Source organism: Stenella coeruleoalba, assembly GCF_951394435.1.
Source record: "Stenella coeruleoalba genome assembly, chromosome: 15".
In the NCBI taxonomy this organism is placed as follows: Eukaryota; Metazoa; Chordata; class Mammalia; order Artiodactyla; family Delphinidae; genus Stenella; species Stenella coeruleoalba.
The window spans coordinates 12,318,524-12,340,261 of record NC_137161.1 but is presented as its reverse complement, the minus strand read 5'-3'; the positions used below and the strand labels follow the sequence as shown (position 1 = coordinate 12,340,261).

Genomic DNA, 21,738 nt, shown 5'->3' with positions numbered 1-21,738 from the left:
AATTCTTAGTGGACATCACTGATATGAACTTGTTTGAGAGAAAAAATGTGAACCATTACCGTGACTGCACCTTGTATTCTTGTCCAAGCCTATGACAAGCTTCGGATCTAGGCTGGCGGGTAGTAATTAGACACGTCGTGGTTGTCAACCTCATTACAAATGTCCACTCCATCTCATCAGTGCTGTTAAGCACAAAGTTGTGGAAAACTCAGTTGCTCACTCTGGGACTCATCATTCTTTCCACCACCTCAGGAGGATGTTCCGCTTCCCCCTGGGAGCCAGAGGACATGAAAATCCTGTGGGTTTGAAGAAGTAAATGGCCGAGTAGAGCTCTCAGGATTCTAGGACAGTCATTGGGACAGTCACATGTTTCTCTTCTTCTAAACTAGGGCACAAATATGTCCTGGGGTGTACAAAGCTGCATGGTAAGCGTGGTGTGTATTCCTGAAGCAGCCAGGGATTTTGAGCCAGGGAATAATATTCTTATTAGTCTCTAATTACATCAACATTACACGAACACTTAAAAAAAATTACAGCTAAAAGCACCTTTGACCATCAGCACCCCTCAACCAGACCCTCCCCAAAGCTAATTATTTTTTATCCATTCAGTATACAGGCCAACCTCAGAGATATGGCGGGTTCAGTTCCAGACCAAAGCAATAAAGCAAATATTGCAGTAAAGCAAGTCTCACGATTTTTTTGGTTTCCCAGTGCATAAAAAAGTTATGTTTACACCATACTGTAGTCTATTAAGTGTGCAACAACCAAAAAAAGATGTACACACCTTAATTTTAAAATAGTTTATTGCTAAAAAACGTGAACCATCACCTGAGCTTTCAGTAGGTTGTAATCTTTTTGCAAATAGTAACATCAAAGAGCACTGATCACAGATCACCATAGCAGATATAATAATAATGAAAAAGTTTGAAATATCGCAAGAATTATCAAAATGTGACACAGAGACACAAAGTGAGCATATTTTGAAAGCATGTTTAATTAAATGTGTTTCATCATTAACCTTAAAACTGTCCAGCTCATGCCAAGAAATACCTTTTCTTCCTCCTGAGGTGTGTTTTCCCAGAGCATTTGTTTTGAAGGCAGGCTGTCCTTGTTTGAGGTTCAGAACCCCATATCCACAGTTGTTCCACTGTGCCTATTTCACCTCACCTCGTGTTCCTGCTCAGGTTGGCTGTAACCCCAATGAGGATGTGGCTATCTTTGCTGTTGACTCGTTAAGGCAGCTCTCCATGAAGTTTCTTGAGAAGGGAGAATTAGCCAACTTCCGTTTCCAGAAGGATTTTCTGAGGCCCTTTGAGCACATCATGAAGAAAAACAGGTATGTACATTATTCTGGAAGACCCTTAGTCAGATCTCTGCTGGGGGTCTAAAAAGGTCTCTTAACACTAACCACACGATTCGTTTTTTCTTCTCTTGTTTGGCGGAAGCAAATAAAATGAGCGGACTTTGATTCACACCTATTATCTCTAAGTAAATCGCACTAAGATCTGTGTGTAACCTTTCCCAGAAGGGCAGATCATACAACTGCAGCTAGTAGAAGTACGTCATGCATCCTTACCGGGGGTCTGGGTGCTGAGGGAGTTCAGAGAAAGAGCCACTGCCAAAGCAGCCTCACACAGGGTCAAGAACTGTGACCTAGATTGGTTCAGGGTGGCGGAGTAGAAGGACATGCTCTCACTCCCTCTTCCGAGAGCACCGGAATCACAGCTAACTGCTAAACAGTCATCAACAGGAAGACACTGGAACTCACCAAAAAAGATACCCCACATCCAAAGACAAAGGAGAAGCCACAGTGAGACAGTATAAGGGGCGCTATCACAATAAAAGCAAATCCCATAACTGCTGGAGGGGTGACTCACAAACTGGAGAACACTTATACCACAGAAGTCCACCCACTGGAATGAAGGTTCTGAGCCCCACGTCAGGCTTCCCAACCTGGGGGTCTGGCAGCAGGAGGCGGAATTCCTAGAGAATCAGACTTTGAAGCCTAGCGGGATTTGATTGCAGGACTTCAACAGGACTGGGGGAAACAGACTCCACTCTTGGAGGGCACACACAAAGTAGTGTGCGCATCAGGACCCAGGGGAAGGAGCAGTGACCCCATAAGAGACTGAACCAGACCTGCCTGTTGGTGTTGGAGGGTCTCCTGCAGAGGCAGGAGGTGGCTGTGTCTCACCATGAGGACAAGGACACTGGCAGCAGAAGTTCTGGGAAGTAATCCTTGGCATGAGCCATCCCAGAGTCCACTATCAGCCCCACCAAAGAGCCCTGGTAGGCTCCAGTGTTGGGTCGCCTCAGGCCAAACAACCACCAGGGAGGGGACCCAGCCCCACCCATCAGCAGACAAGCGGATTAAAGTTTTACTGAGCTCTGCCCACAAGAGCAACAGCCAGCTCTACCTACAAGTCCCTCCCATCAGGAAACTTACACAAGCCTCTTAGATAGCCTCATCCACCAGAGGGCAGACAGCAGAAGCAGGAACTACAATCCTGCAGCCTGTGGAACAAAAAACCACATTCACAGAAAGACAGACTAGATGAAAAGGCAGAGAGCTATGTACCAGATGAAGGAACAAGATAAAACCACAGAAAAACAACCAAACGAAGTGGAAATAGGCAACCTTCCAGAAAAAGAATGCAAAATAATGATAGTGAAGATGATCCAGAGCCTCGGAAAAAGAATGGAGGCAAAGATCGAGAAGATGCAAGAAATGTTTAACAAAGACCTAGAAGAATTAAAGAACAAACAAACAGAGATGAACAATACAATAACTGAAATGAAAAATACACTAGAAGGAATCAATAGCAGAATAACTGAGGCAGGAGAACAGATAAGTGACCCAGAAGACAGAATGGTGGAATTCACTGCTGTGGAACAGAATAAAGAAAAAAGGATGAAAAGAAATGAAGACAGCCTAAGAGACCTCTGGGACAACATTAAGTGCAACAACATTCACATTATAGGGGTCCCAGAAGGAAAAGAGAGAGAAAGGACCCGAGAAAATATTTGAAGAGATTATAGTTGAAAACTTCCCTAACATGGGAAAGGAAATAGCTACCCAAGTCCAGGAAGCGCAGAGAGTCCCATACAGGAGAAACCCAAGGAGAAACACACCGAGACACGCAGAAATCAAAATGGCAAAAATTAAAGACAAAAATTATTGAAAGCAGCAAGGGAAAAATGACAAATAACATACAAGGGAGCTCCCATAAGGTTAACAGCTGATTTCTCAGCAGAAACTCTACAAGCCAGAAGGGAGTGGCATGACATATTTAAAGTGATGAAAGGAAAGAACGTACAACCAAGATTACTCTACCTGGCAAGGATCTCATTCAGATTTGATGGAGAAATCAAAAGCTTTACAGACAAGCAAAAGCTAGGAGAATTCAGCACCACCAAACCAGCTCTACAACAAATGCTAAAGGAACTTCTCTAAATGGGAAACACAAGAGGAGAAAAGAACCTACAAAAACAAACCCAAAAACAATTAAGAAAATGGTCATAGGAACATACATATTGATAATTATCTTAAACGTGAATGGATTAAATGCTCCAACCGAAAGACACAGGCTTGCGGAATGGATACAAAAACAAGACCCATATATATGCTGTCTACAAGAGACCCACTTCAGACCTAGGGACACATACAGACTCACAGTGAGGGGATGGAAAAAGATATCCCATGCAAATGGAAATCAGAAGAAAGCTGGAGTAGCAATACTCATATCAGACAAAATAGACTTTAAAATAAAGAATGTTACAAGAGACAAGGAAGGACACTACATAATGATCAAGGGATCAATCCAAGAAGAAGATACAGCAATTATATATGCACCCAACCTAGGATCACCTCAATACATAAGGCAACGGCTAATAGCTATAAAAGAGGAAATCGACAGTAACACAATAATAGTGGGGGACTTTTAACACCTCACACCAATGGACAGGTCATCCAAACAGAAAATTAATAAGGAAACAGAAGGTTTAAATGACACAATAGACTAGATAGATTTAATTGATATTTATAGGACATTTCATCCAAAAACAGCAGGTTACACATTCTTCTCAAGTGCTCACGGAACATTCTCCAGGATAGATCACATCTTGGGTCACAAATCAAGCCTCAGGAAATTTAAGAAAATTGAAATCACATCAAGCATCTTTTCTGACCACAACGCTATGAGATTAGAAGTCAGTTACAGGGAAAGAAACGTAAAGAACACAAACACATGGAGGCTAAACAATACGTTACTAAATAACCAAGAGATCACTGAAGAAATCAAAGAGGAAATCAAAAAATGCCTAGAGACAAATGACAACGAAAACATGACGATCCAAAACCTATGGGATGCAGCAAAAGCAATCTTAAGAGGGAAGTTTGTAGCTATACAAGCCTACCTCAAGAAACAAGAAAAATCTCAAACAATCTAACCTTACTCCTAAAGGAATTAGAGAAAGAAGAACAAACAAAATCCAAAGTTAGTAGAAGGAAAGAAATCATAAAGATCAGAGCAGAAATAAATAGAAACAAAGAAAACAGTAGCAAAGATCAATAAAACTAAAAGCTGGTTCTTTGAGAAGATAAACAAAATTGATAAACCATTAGCCAGACTCATCAAGAAAAAGAGAGAGAGGACTCAAATCAGTAAAATTAGAAATGAAAAAGGAGAAGTTACAACAGACACTGCAGAAATACAAAGCATCCTAAGAGACTACTACAAGCAACTCTATGCCAATAAAATGGACAACCTGGAAGAAATGGACAAATTCTTAGAAAGGTATAACCTTCCAAGACTAAACCAGGAAGAAATAGAAAATATGAACAGACCAATCACAAGTAATGAAATTGAAACTGTGATTAGAAGTCTTCCAGCAAACAAAAGTCCAGGACCGGATGGCTTCACAGGTGAATTCTATCAAACATTTAGAGAAGAGCTAACACCCATCCTTCTCAAACTCTGCCAAAAAATTGGCAGAGGAAGGAACACTCCCAAACTCATTCTGTGAGGCCACCATCACCCTGATACCAAAACCAGACAAAGATACTTCAAAAAAAAGAAAATTACAGACCAATATCACTAATGAATATAGATGCAAAAATCCTCAACAAAATACTAGCAAACAGAATCCAACAACACATTAAAAGGATCATACACCATGATCCAGTGGGATTTATCCCAGGGATGCAAGGATTCTTCAATGTACGCAAATCAATCAATGTGATACACCATGTTAACAAATTGAAGAAGAAAAACCATATGATCATCTCAATAGATTCAGAAAAAGCTTTTGACAAAATTCAACACCCATTTATGATAAAAACTCTCCAGAAAGTAGGCATAGAGGGAACCTACCTCAACATAATAAAGTCCGTATATGACAAACCCACAGCAAACATCATTCTCAATGGTGAAAAACTGGAAGTATTTCCTCTAACATCAGGAGCAAGACAAGGATGTCCACTCTTGCCACTATTATTCAACATAGTTTTGGAAGTCCTAGCCACGGCAATCCGAGAAGAAAAAGAAAGAAAAAGAATACAGATTGGAAAAGTATAAGTAAAACTGTCACTATTTGAGATGATATGATACTATACATAGAGAATCCTAAAGATGCCACCAGAAAACTACTAGAGCTAATCAATGAATTTGGTAAAGTTGCAGGATACAAAATTAATGCACAGAAATCTCTTGCATTCCTATACACTAATGATGAAAAATCTGAAAGAGAAATTAGGGAAACGCTCCCATTTACCATTGCAACAAAAAGAATAAAACACCTAGGAATAAACCTACCTAGGGAGACAAAAGACCTGTATGAAGAAAACTATAAGACACTGATGAAAGAAATTAAAAATGATACTAACAGATGGAGAGATATACCATGCCCTTGGATTGGAAGAATCAATTTTGTGAAGATGACTATACTACCCAAAGCAATCTAAAGATTCAATGCAATCCCTATCAAGTTACCAATGGCATTTTTTACAGAACTATAACAAAAGATCTTAAAGTTTGTATGGAGACACAAAAGGTCCCAAATCGCCAAAGCAGTCTTGAGGGAGAAAAAGGAAGCTGGAGGAAACAGACTCCCTGACTTCAGACTATACTACAAAGCTACAGCAATCAAGACAATATGGTACTGGCACAAAAACAGAAATATAGATCAATGGAACAGGATAGAAAGCCCAGAGATAAACCCACACACCTATGGTCAACTAATCTATGATGCAGGAAGAAAGGATATACAATGGAGAAAAGACAGTCTCTTCAATAAGTGGTGCTGGGAAAACTGGACAGCTACATGTAAAAGAATGAAATTAGAACACTCCTTAGCACCATACACAAAAATAAACTCAAAATGGATTAGAGACCTAAATGTAAGACCGGACACTATAAAACTCTTAGAGGAAAACATAGGAAGAACACTCTTTGACATAAATCACAGCAAGGTATTTTTTGATCCACCTCCTAGAGTAATGGAAATAAAAAGAAAAGTGAACAAGTTGGACCTAACGAAACTTAAAAGGTTTTGCAAAGCAAAGGAAACTACAAGCAAGACGAAAAGACAGACCTCAGAATGGGAGAAGAGATTTGCAAATGAATTAATGGACAAAGGATTAATCTCCAAAATATATAAACAGCTCATGCAGGTCAATATTAAAAAACAAACAACCCAATCCAAAAATGGGCAGAAGACCTAAATAGACATTTCTCCAAAGAAGACATACAGATGGCCAAGAAGCACATGAAAAGCTGCTCAACATCGCTAATTATTAGAGAAGTGCAAATCAAAACTACAATGAGGTATCACCTCACACCAGTTAGAATGGGCATCTTCAGAAAATCTGCAAACAACAAATGCCAGAGAGGGTGTGGAGAAAAGGGAACCCTCTTGCACTGTTGGTGGGAATATAAATTGATACACTATGGAGAACAGTATGGAGATTCCTTAAAAAACTAAAAATAGAATTACCATATGATCCAGCAATCCCACTGTTGGGCAATATACCCAGAGAAAACCATAATTCAAAAAGACACATGCACCCCAGTGTTCATTGCAGCACTATTTACAATAGCCAGGTCATGGAAGCAACCTCAATGCCCATTGACAGACGAATGGATAAAGATGTGGTACATATATACAATGGAATATTACTCAGCCATAAAAAGGAATGAAATTGGGTCATTTGTAGAGATGTGGATGGATCTAGAGACTGTCAGACAGAGTGAAGTAAGTCAGAAAGAGAAAAATATCGTATATTAACACATATATGTGGAACCTAGAAAAATGGTACAGATGAACTGGTTTGCAGGGCAGAAATAGAGACACAGATGTAGAGAACAAACGTATGGACACCAAGGGGGTAAAGTGGTGGTGGTGGTGGGATGAATTGGGAGATTGGGATTGACATATATACACTAATATGTATAAAATGGATAACTAATAAGAACCTGCTGTATAAAAAAATAAATAAAATTATAAAATTCAGTTAAAAAAAGAAAGTTTATAACATGAGAAATGCTTAGTCGCTTAGTGAAAAGAGCAGGTTATAGAATTGGGCAGTCATTGTAATAATAAAGGTTGTGATATAGTATATCTCTCCATATGAAATGCCATAGCATCATATAAAAGAATCTTTTTCTTTATGTTTTTCCCTACATTTTCTAGAACATTTATTGTCATCATTTATTACTTTTAACAGTCAGGCAAAAAATATTTTAATAAATATGTATAGTTCTTGCCAACAAGTTGCCTTTTTTTCCCAGGAGAGAAAACTGTGAATTCATTGGTATTATGTGTTAAAGTCACCTAGGTATGTAGTCAGTCCTCCATTATCTGCAGGTAGCAAATTTTCTTTGTGGACTTTCAGCTAATTTTTAACTTTCTCCTTGCCTTCTCTAAGCAACCTTTCCTATTATCAGTTAGTATAGGTCCAGCAGACAAGCATGAATGTTATCCTAAGCCAGGTGAAATTTGCAAGCCAAGTCTCTCCTAAAACCTCTCTAATGACTTTCAAAGCTAGTATGATAGAAGCATTAGGTTTGTGTTGCTTGCTTCTTGCTATTTGTGAGATAATAGTGTTCACCCCATAATCATATATGTCTGAAAGACATATGTGCTAATCTGTTGTAAATATCCAGGTCACACCGTGTTGAACCTTGCAGCTGCTTCAGAAAATGGACCATTTTTTCTGTCTTCATGTTTTATTTTGCAATAATTAAATTTATTCATCTTAAGTTATGTATGTATGCTCCCATCCAAGTGTATGTTTGCCATCCACAAATATCTCTGCCCAAAAACCTAAGAGGATATGCATTAAGAATTTAGGAATCGTTATCTCTGGGTGGCAAAATTATGAGTATATTAGTCTAAATGTTTGGGGCCAGAAAAATTGACCAACAGTGGCTTAAACCACAAGTCTATGTATTGTTTACTTAACAAGTCAGAAGCAGGCAGTCCCAACTTTGGTTCCATAGCCCAAATTGTAACCAAGGACCCAGGTTCTTTCTGTCCCTTTGTTTGGCCATAAACAGGGTGCTTTTCTTCCTTGAGCTTACTGTTTCATGATTGCTGGACAGAAACTTTAGCTCCAGGCATCATGCCGTGTTCACAGTGGGAGTGATTAAAAGAGGCAGAGCCCACCAACAGAATGGGAACAAGAGGAAAAGGGGCAGAGCCTACCAAGTGTGTCCCTTTTTTTTTTTTTTTTTTTTTGCAGTACGCAGGCCTCTCACTGTCATGGCCTCTCCCGTTGCAGAGCACAGGCTCCAGACGCGCAGGCTCAGTGGCCATGGCTCACATGCCCAGCCACTCCGCAGCATGTGGGATCTTCCCGGACCGGGGCACGAACCCGGTGGATTCTCAACCACTGCGCCACCAGAGAAGCCCCCAAGTGTATTCCTTTTAAGACAAAAGCAGAACCTTGCTAGAAATCCCTCCCCTCCCATACCCATAGATTTTCTCTTACATCTGATTAGTTAGAACAGGTCATGTAGCTCCCCTAGCTGCAAGGGAGGCTGGGAGATTGAGGTCCTGGCACATAAGACAAGATTGTCATATTGTCTTATATTATTTATGATCAGTTCCCTGAGGTCGGGCATGTCGCTGCCCAGATGAAATCAGACTTATTAAGGAGGTGGGAAGATGACTGCTGGGTAGGCAACTAACTGACATGTTGACTGTCTTACTATTTTTTCTTTTTGTTGTCTCTAATTTTTTTTTAATGAATGTAGATTATGACATGCTTTAAAAAATGTTTTTTTAAGTGCTGCTTCTAAACAATGAGCTGTATTCGTTTATCTTCCCACTGTCCCAAGTACAGATGACATGGGCTACCCCATTCTTTCCTCAGGTCTCCAACCATCCGGGACATGGTGATCCGCTGCATCACCCAGATGGTGAACTCCCAGGCGGCCAACATCCGCTCAGGCTGGAAGAACATCTTTGCCGTGTTCCACCAGGCCGCCTCGGATCACGACGGGAACATCGTGGAGCTGGCCTTCCAGACCACAGGCCACATCGTCAGTAAGTGTATCTGTTCCCTCCTGACTAATGTCCCACATGCAAGTCTAGAAGGGTGATCATTTCTTTCCCATCTGTTTTACTCCCAAGCGGGGCTTGCTTGTTTAGCTACACTGTGATGTGCTAACGTGCTAGGTGGTGTGCTGGGCTCTTGACATGTGCCCAACAACCCTAGGAAGGAAACACAGTCGACGCTCATTATTTGCAGGTTCCACATTTGTGAGTTCACCTACTTGCTAAAATTTATACGTAATCCCAAAACCAACATTCCTGGCCCTTTTGTGGTCATTTGCTGACATGTGCATGCACAGAGCAGCAAAATGCTTGTCACCCAAGGCACACATTCCCAGCTGAGGTTGAACAAGGCCTTCGTGTTTCAGATCTCTTACTGTAAATAAACAGGTAGCCTTTCTGTGGTAAAAACTTACTGCCACGTTTTTGGCATCTTTGTCTTAGTTAAACTTTGCCATTTAAACCAGTCCATAGCCCAGTGCTGAAGTGCTGGCCAGTGTTCCTAAGGGAGACTGTGGTGTACTTTATGGAGAAAAATAACATGTTTTAGGTTAACTCCGTTCAGGCATGAGTTATAGAGCTGTTGGCCATGAGTGTAATGTTAATGAATCAACAAAATATATTAAATAAGTTAAACAGAAACACACGTAAAACAAGGTTGTGTGTTAATAGGTTGATGAAAGTATTGTAACCAGAGCCTCGCAGGAACCTAACCCCCTTTTCCCCTAGGAGATGGTTCAGTATTTGCTAATTCATTGTTCACAGCAACTTTGTAGAACACAAGTACCATGAGTAACAAGAACTGACTACAGTCATCCCTTCGTATCTGTGAGAGACTGGTTCCAGGACACACCTCGGGTACCAAAATCCACAGATGCTCAAGTCCCTAAGATGAAATGGATATAATCTACACACATCCTCCTGTATACTTTAAATCACGTCTAGATTACTCATAAACACAACGTAAGGCTATGTAAATAGTTGCCAGTGCACAGCAAATTCAAGCTTTGCTTTTTGGAACTTGCTGCAGTTTTTTTTCCCCGAATATTTTCGATCTGGGGTTGGTTGAACCCACTGATGTGGATACCATTATTTCCCCCTATTTTACTGAAGAGGAAAACAGGCACAGAAAAGTAAAGTAGGACAACTTGTCTGAGGTCATGCAGCTGGGAGGTGGTGGAAGATTGACACCTGGCAGTCCAGCCTGGAGCTGGTGCAGTGTCCCTCCACTGTGCACTGACCACAGGTCCCCGGTCCTGCCTGTCATCACGTCACAAGATGTTTACTTGTCTTGGTTTTTGTGGAAATTGTAAAGCAGTGGGTCAGCTTTGATTTTTTGAGGTCATTTAACTTTTTGTATTCTTCTCTTAGGTGGTATTTGTAGGGTTTTGAAAACCTTCAGTTTCTAAATTGCTTGTCACCTTTAGCTCACTGACTTTCTTTATCTCACTTTGTCTTCATAAGGCTCTAGTGAGGTAGCATGAGGTGTGGTCTTAGGGTGGAAACAGCTGGGGAATTAAGGGACATGCTCAGAATCCCAGAACTGGGGCCAGAGCTTTGCTCAGTGCTCAGCTTCTGTCAGGCAGACCCTCTGGGCCAACCCCACACATATCCACGTTTATATCTTATGTGGTTATGCAAGCTCCATCCTAAAACGGACACCTTGGCATCCTGGTGAAACTTGGTTTTCTCTTGGCTGTCCTCTCACTTCCTTAGGGCTGCTTCTCAGAAAGGACCTCTTTACAGAGTCCCCCTTCCCTCACCACCAGCCTTTTCTATCTTCTGTCCCCTTACTCAGCACTTACCCCAGCTGAGATGATTTTACATACCTACAGATTTAGGTGATTATTGTCCATCTTGCCCATTGGAGCAAAGGCAGGAAATTTGGTTACCTCTGTGTACCCAGGGCCCACAACCACGCTTTGCATGTAGTCAGCACTCAGCAAATGTTTGTTGAATCAGTGACTGTTTAGGCCTTTACATCATTGCGTGAGCTCAGGAACCAGTGTAGTTTAGCCCAAGCTGTACTCAATGCATTCATTCCTGAATAATTTAATAAGAAACCCTGTCTTCCAGAGACACTGACATGCTTTCCTTAGATTTTCACAAAAGTAATCCTCTCTGATATATGTGTGTGTGTGTTTAATCCCCATTTCTGAATCCTGGGCTTATAAAAAATGTACCTTTGTTTCCCCAGCAACCATTTTCCAGCATCATTTCCCTGCAGCCATCGATTCCTTTCAGGATGCTGTGAAGTGCTTATCAGAGTTTGCCTGCAATGCTGCTTTCCCTGACACTAGCATGGAAGCCATCCGGCTCATCCGCTTCTGTGGGAAATATGTCTCCGAGAGGCCTCGGGTACGGTTTTCCTCTCTTCACTCATTTGGCCTGTGAGGGGGGAAAGGAGTTGTAGGCAAAAACCCCTTGCTCCTGGCAAAGACCTTTCCAGCTACTCTTTTAGAAACGCATGTTTCCCCTAAACTAGGTGTTTATTTCAGAATGCTGCCATCACAGGGGTTATATCTTTTATGTTATTTTGTACGTATGAAGTTATTTTATTCACACTGAACTTTTATATGGTATTCTACAGATTGTTTTAGTAGATGATAATAGTAGTTTAGCTATGAATTTTGGCAAAGCTGAAGAAGCAAGACATTTCTATTTGAAAGAAAACAAACCTCTCTTTTAGGAAATGACATTATACCACTGTGATGTGGTTGAGAAATCACATTTAAAGATGACCTTTTGGGCTTCCCTGGTGGCGCAGTGGTTGAGAGTCCGCCTGCCGATGCAGGGGACATGGGTTCGTGCCCCAGTTCGGGAAGATCCCACATGCCGCGGAGCGGCTAGGCCCGTGAGCCAGGGCTACTGAGCCTGCACGTCCGGAGCCTGTGCTCTGAAACGGGAGAGGCCGCAGCAGTGAGAGGCCCGTGTACCACAAAAAAAAAAAAACAAAAACAAGATGACCTTTTGTTTACTTCCGAAAATGTTTAGGGTTTTTCTGTTACATCTCACCTTTCTGAAGAGGCCTGCTTGGGACTTCCCTGGCGGTCCAGTGGTTGACACTTCACCTTCTAGTACAGGGTGTGCAGGTTCAGTCCCTGGTTGGGGAGCTAAGATCCCACATGCCTCGCGGTCAAAAATCCAAAACATAAAACGGAAGCAATATTGTAACAAATTCAATAAAGACTTTAAAAATGGTCCACATCAAAAAAAAAAAAACCTTTAAAAAATAAAGAGTCCTGTTTGGTTCAGCTGACTGTCTCAAAACACTGAAATTGGGTGGAAATGAACACGACTAAATTGATGGCCTGTATAGATCTCTTCTTAAGCATTCTTTACAGAAGTGTAAACCCCTAAGATGATATGTCTGGTCCCTACAATGGTTCAGTAAGATGTGATGGTAATGAGAGCTGCTGTTGATTTGAGTACTCACTACATGTCAGGCAACATTCTAGGCATTTTGTGTGTGTAGATTTGTTTAATCCCACATCAGACCTACGAGATGAGTAATTATATCCCTGTTGTACAGGGGAGTTAACCAAAGCAGAGAGAGAAATTGCCTAATGTTAAATAACCAGGGTAGGTTAAAGAAATTCCATTACCACAGACAATACTACTTCAAGAGTGGTTAAGGAACAGAGGGCTCAAGATCCCAGAGATAGGGCAGAAAGTAGGGCTTCCTACTCAGACTGTGGAAAGATTGCCAGCTGCCAGCTGCATGACCTTGGGCGGCTTACTTAATCTCTTAGTGCCTCAGTTAACTCATCTGTATAATGGGACCATTATTTCTACCTGCTTCATGGAATTGTTGTGAGAATTGTTAATCCATGTAATGCACCGTCACAGTTCCTGACCCACAGCAAGCATTTAGTAAATAGTAGCTGCTGCCGCTATTATTTTAAGTAATACGTGTTACACTAACATCCCAGAAAGACCTAAGATATGAATCATCCTGGACATTTTGCTATCACCATTTGACCTTTATTGCTTTTCTTAATGTACCACCTCCTGCCCCCAGGACTCTTGTGGTCAGTCCCACTCAACTTATTCTAAAGCCCACTAAATTCCAAAGATTCATAGGGGAAAACTGCTCATGTGCCCTTGGAACAGGCTTGTCTCTGTCTCCTCAGGATTTCCCATCAGACCCTTGCTGAATGGGTATTTTCAGGAGAGGAAAATGTGCAGGGCTTTAATCTTCATGTAGTTCTGTTTCAGTTCTTCCCTTTCACTTGCTTAGTCTGTCTCTGAGAGGTGATTCTCACTGTAGGTGCTGCAAGAATACACAAGCGACGACATGAATGTGGCTACTGGCGACAGAGTCTGGGTCCGAGGCTGGTTCCCCATCCTCTTCGAGCTCTCCTGCATCATTAACAGATGCAAGCTAGATGTACGGACAAGGTAACCGTGACCTAGGGTGGTGCCCCTTCCTTCCGTCACTGAATGAGCCTCCAGCCCCTGCTCCCCCGGCCCCAGGCTCTCCCACTGTCTTCTCTGCTGTCCTCTTCCCCCACCCGTTCCCTCTTCCATGCTGGCTTTCTTTCCTCCAGAGGGCTCACGGTCATGTTCGAGATCATGAAGAGCTATGGCCATACCTTTGAAAAGCACTGGTGGCAGGACCTGTTCAGAATCGTGTTCAGGATTTTTGACAATATGAAACTCCCCGAGCAGCAGTCGGAGGTGGGTGATGACTAAAGCGCTGCCCTGGGGAGATGGGAGAAGAGCCCCTCCAGCCTTTGTCTGCGTCTGGTGTTGCTGCATCATCCACAGCACACGGAAGTCTTAAATACTGAGCCATTTCGGGTCTGTTTTGAAAATGGAAACATCCTTCCTGGCCTTCTTCTACCAGTATCGAGTAGTGCTAAGAAACTCTCCGCATCCGGGGAAGAGTGAGGGGAAATAAGTCACCACCGTCTGCCTACTTGGCCCTCAGGCATTGGACACGCAGGCACCCCACTGGTCCTCTTACTTATTTTATTTGCTTCATATCAACTTCTGAACAGTTGGTAAAATGTGGAACATCTCTTGTCCCTTTAAAAATCCATTAAAAGGATTTTTAGTGAGGTTACAGCTGGAGATAATGTTGGCAAATATTAGGCCTTTTTTTAAAAGAATGTTTGATGCATCTAGGAGTCTTTGTCTAGGGACAAGGGGGTTAGGAAAGGATGTTCTATCCCAAGATTTTTAGATGGGAATGCAACATTTTTACCTTCTTTTAGGAACAATGTTTCCTCCCTCCCCCTGGTATAAAAGTACCATATGCTTAATAAAGAATATTAGGAATATACAGAAAATTCATAATTTTACCATTCCGAAATTAGACTTAATGCTGTGGCAAACTTCCCTCAGTCTTCTACATGGTTCAGATGTGGTTGAGGTTATAGTATACATACAGTTTTCTAATCTTACTTTAAAGTAAAGTTTTCTTCCTTATAAAACAGGAAAACAAAGAAAAAAATTTAAACACCCACAGTTTCAGTCTTCCACTGGTAACCACTGTTACCCCGTCAGATAGTTCTTGTGTGTTTGTATATCTCATACCTTTTTTCTTTTGACAAAAATGGAATCCCACCTCACATACTTTTTAACTTAATACATAAGTATTTTTTCCACAGCTGTAACTTTTCTTCTACCATGTTTTTAAGGACTGCAAAACATTCCTAGTTGTGGATGTTCCATAGTCCATGGAAAATTCTTTGCCGTTTTTCCGTCTTTAAATGGCACTAAAATGAATATTTTTTCCAGCTACATTTGTACTTATTTCTTTATTTGTTTAGGGCAAGTGGCTGACTGTCAGGTTTGGGGCATGCATGTTACTGAGGCTTTTGATACATACTTCTGAGTTGACCAAATACATATGTAGTCGTTTACACTGCTGTCAGCAATGCAGGAGAGTTCGTGTTACTCCACACCCACTCCAGCTCTTCATATTTTAGTTTATTTAATCATCAATATGATAGACCAAGAGTAAAACATTTAAAAGTTTTTTAACTGCTAGCGAGGTTCTGTTTTCCTTCACGTCACTGATCGTTACATTTCTTCTTTCACAAATTGCCTTTTCATATCCTTAGCCCATCTATTGACTTATTCTCTTTTTTTCCTATTGATTTATGAGTTTTTAGTATAAAAATAATATAGCATATCCTTACATAAATTGCAGATGATTTTGCCCACTTGGTTTTCTTTTTTGTTTTGGAAAATTTTAGCTTTTAAGTAACCCAATCTATTAGTTTTTTACTTTATAGTTTCCACTTTAGAAATCATGCTTAGCAACGTTTCCCTTTTCCTTAATTTATAAATATCTCTATATATTTCCTTTGGTAATTTCATGACATTTTTATTTTTTTTATTTTCAGTTTTCTGAGATATAATTGGCATAAAGCACTGTATAAGTTTGAGGGGTACAGCAAAATGACTCAATTTACATGTATTGTGAAATGATTACCACAGTCAGTTGAGTTAACATCCATTATCCCATGTAGATAGAAAGGAAAAGAGAAAAAAACTTTTCTTTTTCCTTGTGATAAGAACGTTTAGGATCTACTCTCCTAGCAACTCTCAGGTATACCAACACTCAGGCAGTGTTAACTGTAGTCATCATGTTATACATTACATCCCCGGGGCTTATTTATCTTATTACTGGAAGTTGGACCTTTTAACCGCCTTCATCCAGTTCCCCTATCCCCATCCCGAACCACAAATCTGATCTTTTTTTCTGAGTTTGGTTTTGGGTGTTTTTTGTTTTTTGTTCTTTGGGTTTTGGGGGTTATTTTTAGATTCCACATATAAGTGAGATCATACAGTCTTTGTCTTTGACTTATTTCACTTAGTGTAATGCCCTCAAGTTCCATCCATGTTATTGCAAATGGCAGGACTTTCTTTTTTATGGCTGAATAGTATTCCATTATGTGTATATATATCACTTTTTCTATGTCCGTTCATCTGTCGATGGACACTTAGGTTGTTGCCATGTCTCAGCTATTGTAAATAATGATGCTGTGAACAGGGGGTTGCATATATTTCTTCAACATAGTGTTTTTGTTTCCTTTAGGCATATACCCAGAAGTAGAATTTGCTGGATCATACGGTAGTTCTATTTTTAATTTTTTGAGGGACCTCCATATTGTTTTCCACAGTGGCTGCACCAATTTACATTCCCACCAACAGTGCACAAGGGTTCCCTTTTCTCCACATTCTCCCCAGCATTTGTTATCTCTTGTCTTTTTGATGATGACCATTCTAATAGGCATGAGGTGATATCTCACTGTGGTTTTGATTTGCATTTCTCTGATAATTAGTGATTTTGAGCACCTTGTCTGTTGGCCATTTGTATGTCTTCTTTGGAAAAATGCCTATCTAACATCATTTTTAGTATTTAAATTTTTGGTGTAAGGTGTGAATATTTAGCATAATAAAAATTTTTTGGAAGTATCACTGAATGACTTAATATTCTGTCATACGGATGTACTCAATTTAATTGCCACATTACCGAGCATTAGTTTATGTCTGTGTTTACAGTATATAAATACCAGTGTTGGTAAACATCTTTATTCATAAACCTTCAGCCACAGATCTTTGATTATTTCTTCAGGGTCCATTACTGGAAGTAATGTTATCGCATCAGTGGATGTGAACATTTTAAGACAGTTGCTACCTAGTGCTGAATTGCTTTTCAGAACATTTTGCCAATGATATGTGAGAATGCCCATCTCACCGCAGGGAGAGTGGCTTTTAAACATTATCTTTTAATTGTTTTTCCAGAAATCTGAGTGGATGACAACAACTTGCAATCATGCACTTTATGCGATTTGTGACGTATTTACCCAGTTCTATGAAGCTTTGAATGAAGTTCTTCTCTCTGATGTATTTGCACAGTTGCAGTGGTGTGTAAAACAAGGTACTCTTTATGTGGTTAGGCATCATTTTTCTTGACGTAGTCCTTAACGAGAGATTAATTTTTTCAGTATATAAAAGCATGGATATAATGCCAAGGAGTACAATGTATAATTTAATTGGTGAAAATGTGTATTTTTAAAATTTAATTAGAAAATAAAACAGTCTCTCCACCAAGTCAGTTTATAAAGCATTTCTTTTAAGGTGGGATATAGTAAATTCTAAATCTCAGAAGATGTACCTTTGTATATTACTATTCTTTCTACTTTTGTGTATGTTTGAACTTTTCTAAAATAAAATGTTTTTTAAATGTACTGTGAGAATCAAGATCAACAGCTTCATCAATGGACATTTTTGGTTTTGAGTACTTACGTGTTTATTTTAGTATGTATTACGAAAAATACCCGCGTAGCACATTAGACCTGGATCCCATAGATAAATGTGGCTTAGGACAAGGCGTAATTTAGCTAAGTTTTTCCAAGAGTACTCAGTTTTCAAGTAACTGATAAAATAGTTAATAAACAGCAAAAATTGGAAATGTAATGTTTGAGTGACTGAGTTTTCAGAAACACTGGTCTAATATTTTCTGTCTTACTTTACCATTTCTCGAACAAGGAGCCAGTTAGTTAAGTAGCAAAATGTTGACCTTCTTCCATCCCTAGCAATATAGCATGATAAATAATTCTGCCTCTTTATAGCCTACTTAAAATTTTACCGTCCGTACCAATGCTTCATTAATTAGAAGCCAACCAGCCCAAACAGTTGCATTGTCTCTACTTCACGATAGGACGTATCAGCAATCAGGTTGGAATCAAAACAGCATTTGAAGTTTAATGATAGATGTTTTGTTTTGCAGATAATGAGCAATTGGCTCGATCAGGTACAAATTGCTTAGAAAACTTAGTAATATCCAATGGAGAGAAATTCAGTTCTGACGTCTGGGACAAAACATGCAATTGCATGTTGGATATTTTCAAAACAACCATCCCACATGTGTAAGTGTTAATGTGATTACTACTGTTTATTTCTACTTTCAGTGGTTATTTTAAAGCTCCGGGTTGCCCTTCATATTGATTGATTTCCTTCTCTTGCATTCTCTTTAGTTTGCTGACATGGAGACCTGTAGGAATGGAGGAAGATCCATCAGAAAAACATTTGGTAGGATTTTTTTTTCAGTTGTCTTTTCTCTGATCACATATTATAGTAAAAAATTAAGCAGCCCAAAGGTTTGTGCTTTTCTGATGGGAAGTGAGTAGAAAAGGTTATAAGAGCTAAACACTATGTATGTTCGTTAAAATATTTTTTAGAAAGTACAGAAAAGTATTAAGGAAATAAGTCACTTCACTCAATAAAAACCACAAAACACTTCTAGTTTTCTTATTTATGTGACTGAGCACACACAACCCACATGCTTGCAATTTGGGCTCACTTTGTACATAATGTGTTACTTAACACCACTGTGGGCATTTTTCCATGTTCCTTTTTTTGGGGGGCCCTCTGCGTGGCATGTGGGAACTTAGTTCCCTGACCAGGGTTTGAACCCACGCCCACTGCATTGGAAGTGTGGCATCTTTACCACTGGACCCCCAGAGAAGTCCTTCCATATTCTTAAATATTCTCTGAGAACAGCTTCTTCAGTGGCTGCACATTATTGTAATTTATTTAACGAATTTTCCCTTGTTGGACACTCTCGTCAGTTCTGGTGTTTCACTGTTACAAAGATTGCTTTGGTGTCATTATCCTTATTTATTGCCCTCCTACGTAAGGAGCACTTTCCTCTCCACCAATGAAATAGTAGTTTTTATTTTTTGTGTAAGGCCCCATAAAAGAGTTCTAATTCAAGTGTCACTTTAAAATACTTTGGTTTACAAGGGGGTTTGTCTAATTAGCTTCTATTTCCAAGTACCTATAAAGCCATTAGATTTTAGAAGGCATTTGGGATATAGCAACTTAAAAATGAAGCACATTATAGAAACATTCTCTGTTTTTTAACTTTCTACTGTCAACTTCAAAAAAAAAAAAGCCTATCTACCCTGCTCGTTTATTTTTGAACTTGAGCTTATTAAAAATTTGTCACACTCATCATGAACTCATAGTACGTAGGGAAATGCCGTCTAAGTTGGAATCAGAAAGTGTGAAATTTTAATGGGAGGGAGAAGTAAGTGAAATTTGTAATCTTTCCTATGCAGCCTCTGAGAAGTGCTACTTCTATACTTCAAGCTGAGCAAGACACAGATTCAAGTTGGGCCAGCAGTGTTAAAACAGGCTCATCTCTGCCCAGGTACTGAATTGTGGACCGAGAAATGAACGTTGTGTTTCTCTCCGGTTTACTTCTAGGATGTGGATCTGGACCGCCAGTCTTTAAGCAGCATAGATAAAAATGCCTCTGAGAGAGGCCAGAGCCAACTCTCTAACCCGACCGATGACAGCTGGAAAGCTAGACCGTATGCAAGTAAGGCCACTTTCTTTATTGTTTTTGTATTTATTTATTTATTTATTTTAAATAGGTAACATGTTTACATGATTCAAATATTCAGAAGGTGCAGAACGGTAAACAGGATATAAGCCTTTCTTCACCCCTGGGCCTCAGTCTGCCCTTCCCTCATGGCAGCCAGTGTCACCAGTTTCTTATATACCTTTCTAGAGACGTTTTGCTCATATGCAAGCAAATGCATATTCACATACACAAGCATACAATATGTATCTACGCTTATATATGAATTCTCCACTCCTTTTTATACAAATTATAGAATACTGTGCATTATTCTTTTTTCACTTAATATAGCTTATAGATCATTCAAAATCAGTACCTAAAGTGCTTTCACGCTCTTTTGTACTATTGTGTACATTGCCCCAGGTTGTAGATGTGCTATTATTTGCTTAATTCGGTTCCTACCTGGACGTTTCTGTTATTCCCAGTCTTTTCTGTTATAAACAGTACTGCATTGAATCACCTAATACATGTGTTATTTGTGAGTTTATCTGTATGGTAAATTCCCAGAAAAAAGGATTGCTAGGTTAAAAGAGAAAGTGCATTTGCTATTTTGATAGATAATTCCACACTGCTGCCTATTAAGGTTGTACTTATTTACGTGATCTCTGGGGATACGTAGGTGATATTTGGTATCTTTTGAGTAGTTTTAATTTGCAGTTTTCTAATTATGAGTGAAATTGAGCAGTTTTGCATGTGTTTAAGAACAATTTCTATGAGCTATGTATTCATAATCTTTGTTCATTTTGTATTGATTGTTGTCTTTTTATTGGTTTGGGTCGGGGGGGCTCTTTATGTCTTAGATATCCCTTTTCTGGATATGAGTTTCAAATTACTTTTACTAATTTCTCTCTTAATGTTGCTTATGGTGTGTTTCCCTGTCTGTCATTTAAACAAATAGGTTTCAGAGTTGCTCTCAGCCAGGCACAGCACTGTGTGTCCCATGTGTGTGCTCTCATGTGATCCTTTTGCTTGCCCTTTGAGGCGGTACTGTTTTACATTTGAGTGAACTGGGCCTTAGATGACATGACTTGCCAATATGTAGTAGAGTTGGGATTCAGACCCTTTTGGCTGACTGAGAAATTGGAACTTCTCAGGTATTAGTCTGCTCTTCTTAAAGTTGTGGTTCCCATTATTTTTCTTCATAGCAGTTTCAGCCTCTTCTCAACATGCCAGTTTGTAGGTGTTCACACTGACATCAAACTTCTGAAGCAGCACATTAGACAAAGCCCCGTGTGGTCACTGTTATCTTTTGAAGGCACAAAAAATATGGAATCCATTCAGGAGGTGCCATGTTGGAGACTGACGGGCTGCTCCTCTGTGTCTGCAGCATAGCCAGTGTCTCTCCAGTGTCCAGGGAGAGAAGCTGTTTCCTCATCAGCCCCAGATAAAGGGGTTGGCTTGTGTGGGAGGGGCAAGTGGACATTTCTTTAAATGGAACCACTGAGTGCAGCAAGATGTTTATGCTCTAAGAGATGCCTGGGGCTTGAGACCCCTGCCATTCCGCCAAGGAACAGTGCTTTGTTTCTCCCAGGCTCCCATCTCAGCCTCCCTTCTGGGCATGAGCTCAGTGAATAGAGCAGCGGGCAGAATCTCTTACACCACTTGTATTGTTTTTTTTCTTTTTCTTTTTGGTCCAAGATGGTGTCATTGAATTGGCATATGTTAAATGTAAATCTGTTGCAATTCCACTCTATACTTCTTCAATTAAAACTAATTCTGGGGACTTCCTGGTGGTCCAATGGTTAAGACTCTAACTGTCCACTGCAGGGGCCCTGGGTTCAGCCCCTGGTCGGGGA

The 21,738-nt window shown here is 40.1% G+C and overlaps 1 protein-coding gene across 2 annotated transcripts in view; it reads left to right on the top strand.

Annotated features, from left to right (window-relative positions):
* Window positions 1-21,738, top strand: part of ARFGEF2 (ARF guanine nucleotide exchange factor 2) — a 99,352-nt gene that overhangs the window by 64,268 nt on the left and 13,346 nt on the right. For both annotated transcript variants that reach the window (XM_079944288.1, XM_079944289.1), the window contains 9 exons: window positions 1,185-1,336; window positions 9,374-9,546; window positions 11,753-11,913; window positions 13,826-13,956; window positions 14,106-14,235; window positions 17,317-17,452; window positions 18,305-18,443; window positions 18,552-18,606; window positions 19,786-19,900. In XM_079944288.1, coding sequence (XP_079800414.1) covers window positions 1,185-1,336; window positions 9,374-9,546; window positions 11,753-11,913; window positions 13,826-13,956; window positions 14,106-14,235; window positions 17,317-17,452; window positions 18,305-18,443; window positions 18,552-18,606; window positions 19,786-19,900 — 1,192 coding nt within the window. The remainder of the gene's footprint in view (window positions 1-1,184; window positions 1,337-9,373; window positions 9,547-11,752; window positions 11,914-13,825; window positions 13,957-14,105; window positions 14,236-17,316; window positions 17,453-18,304; window positions 18,444-18,551; window positions 18,607-19,785; window positions 19,901-21,738) is intronic.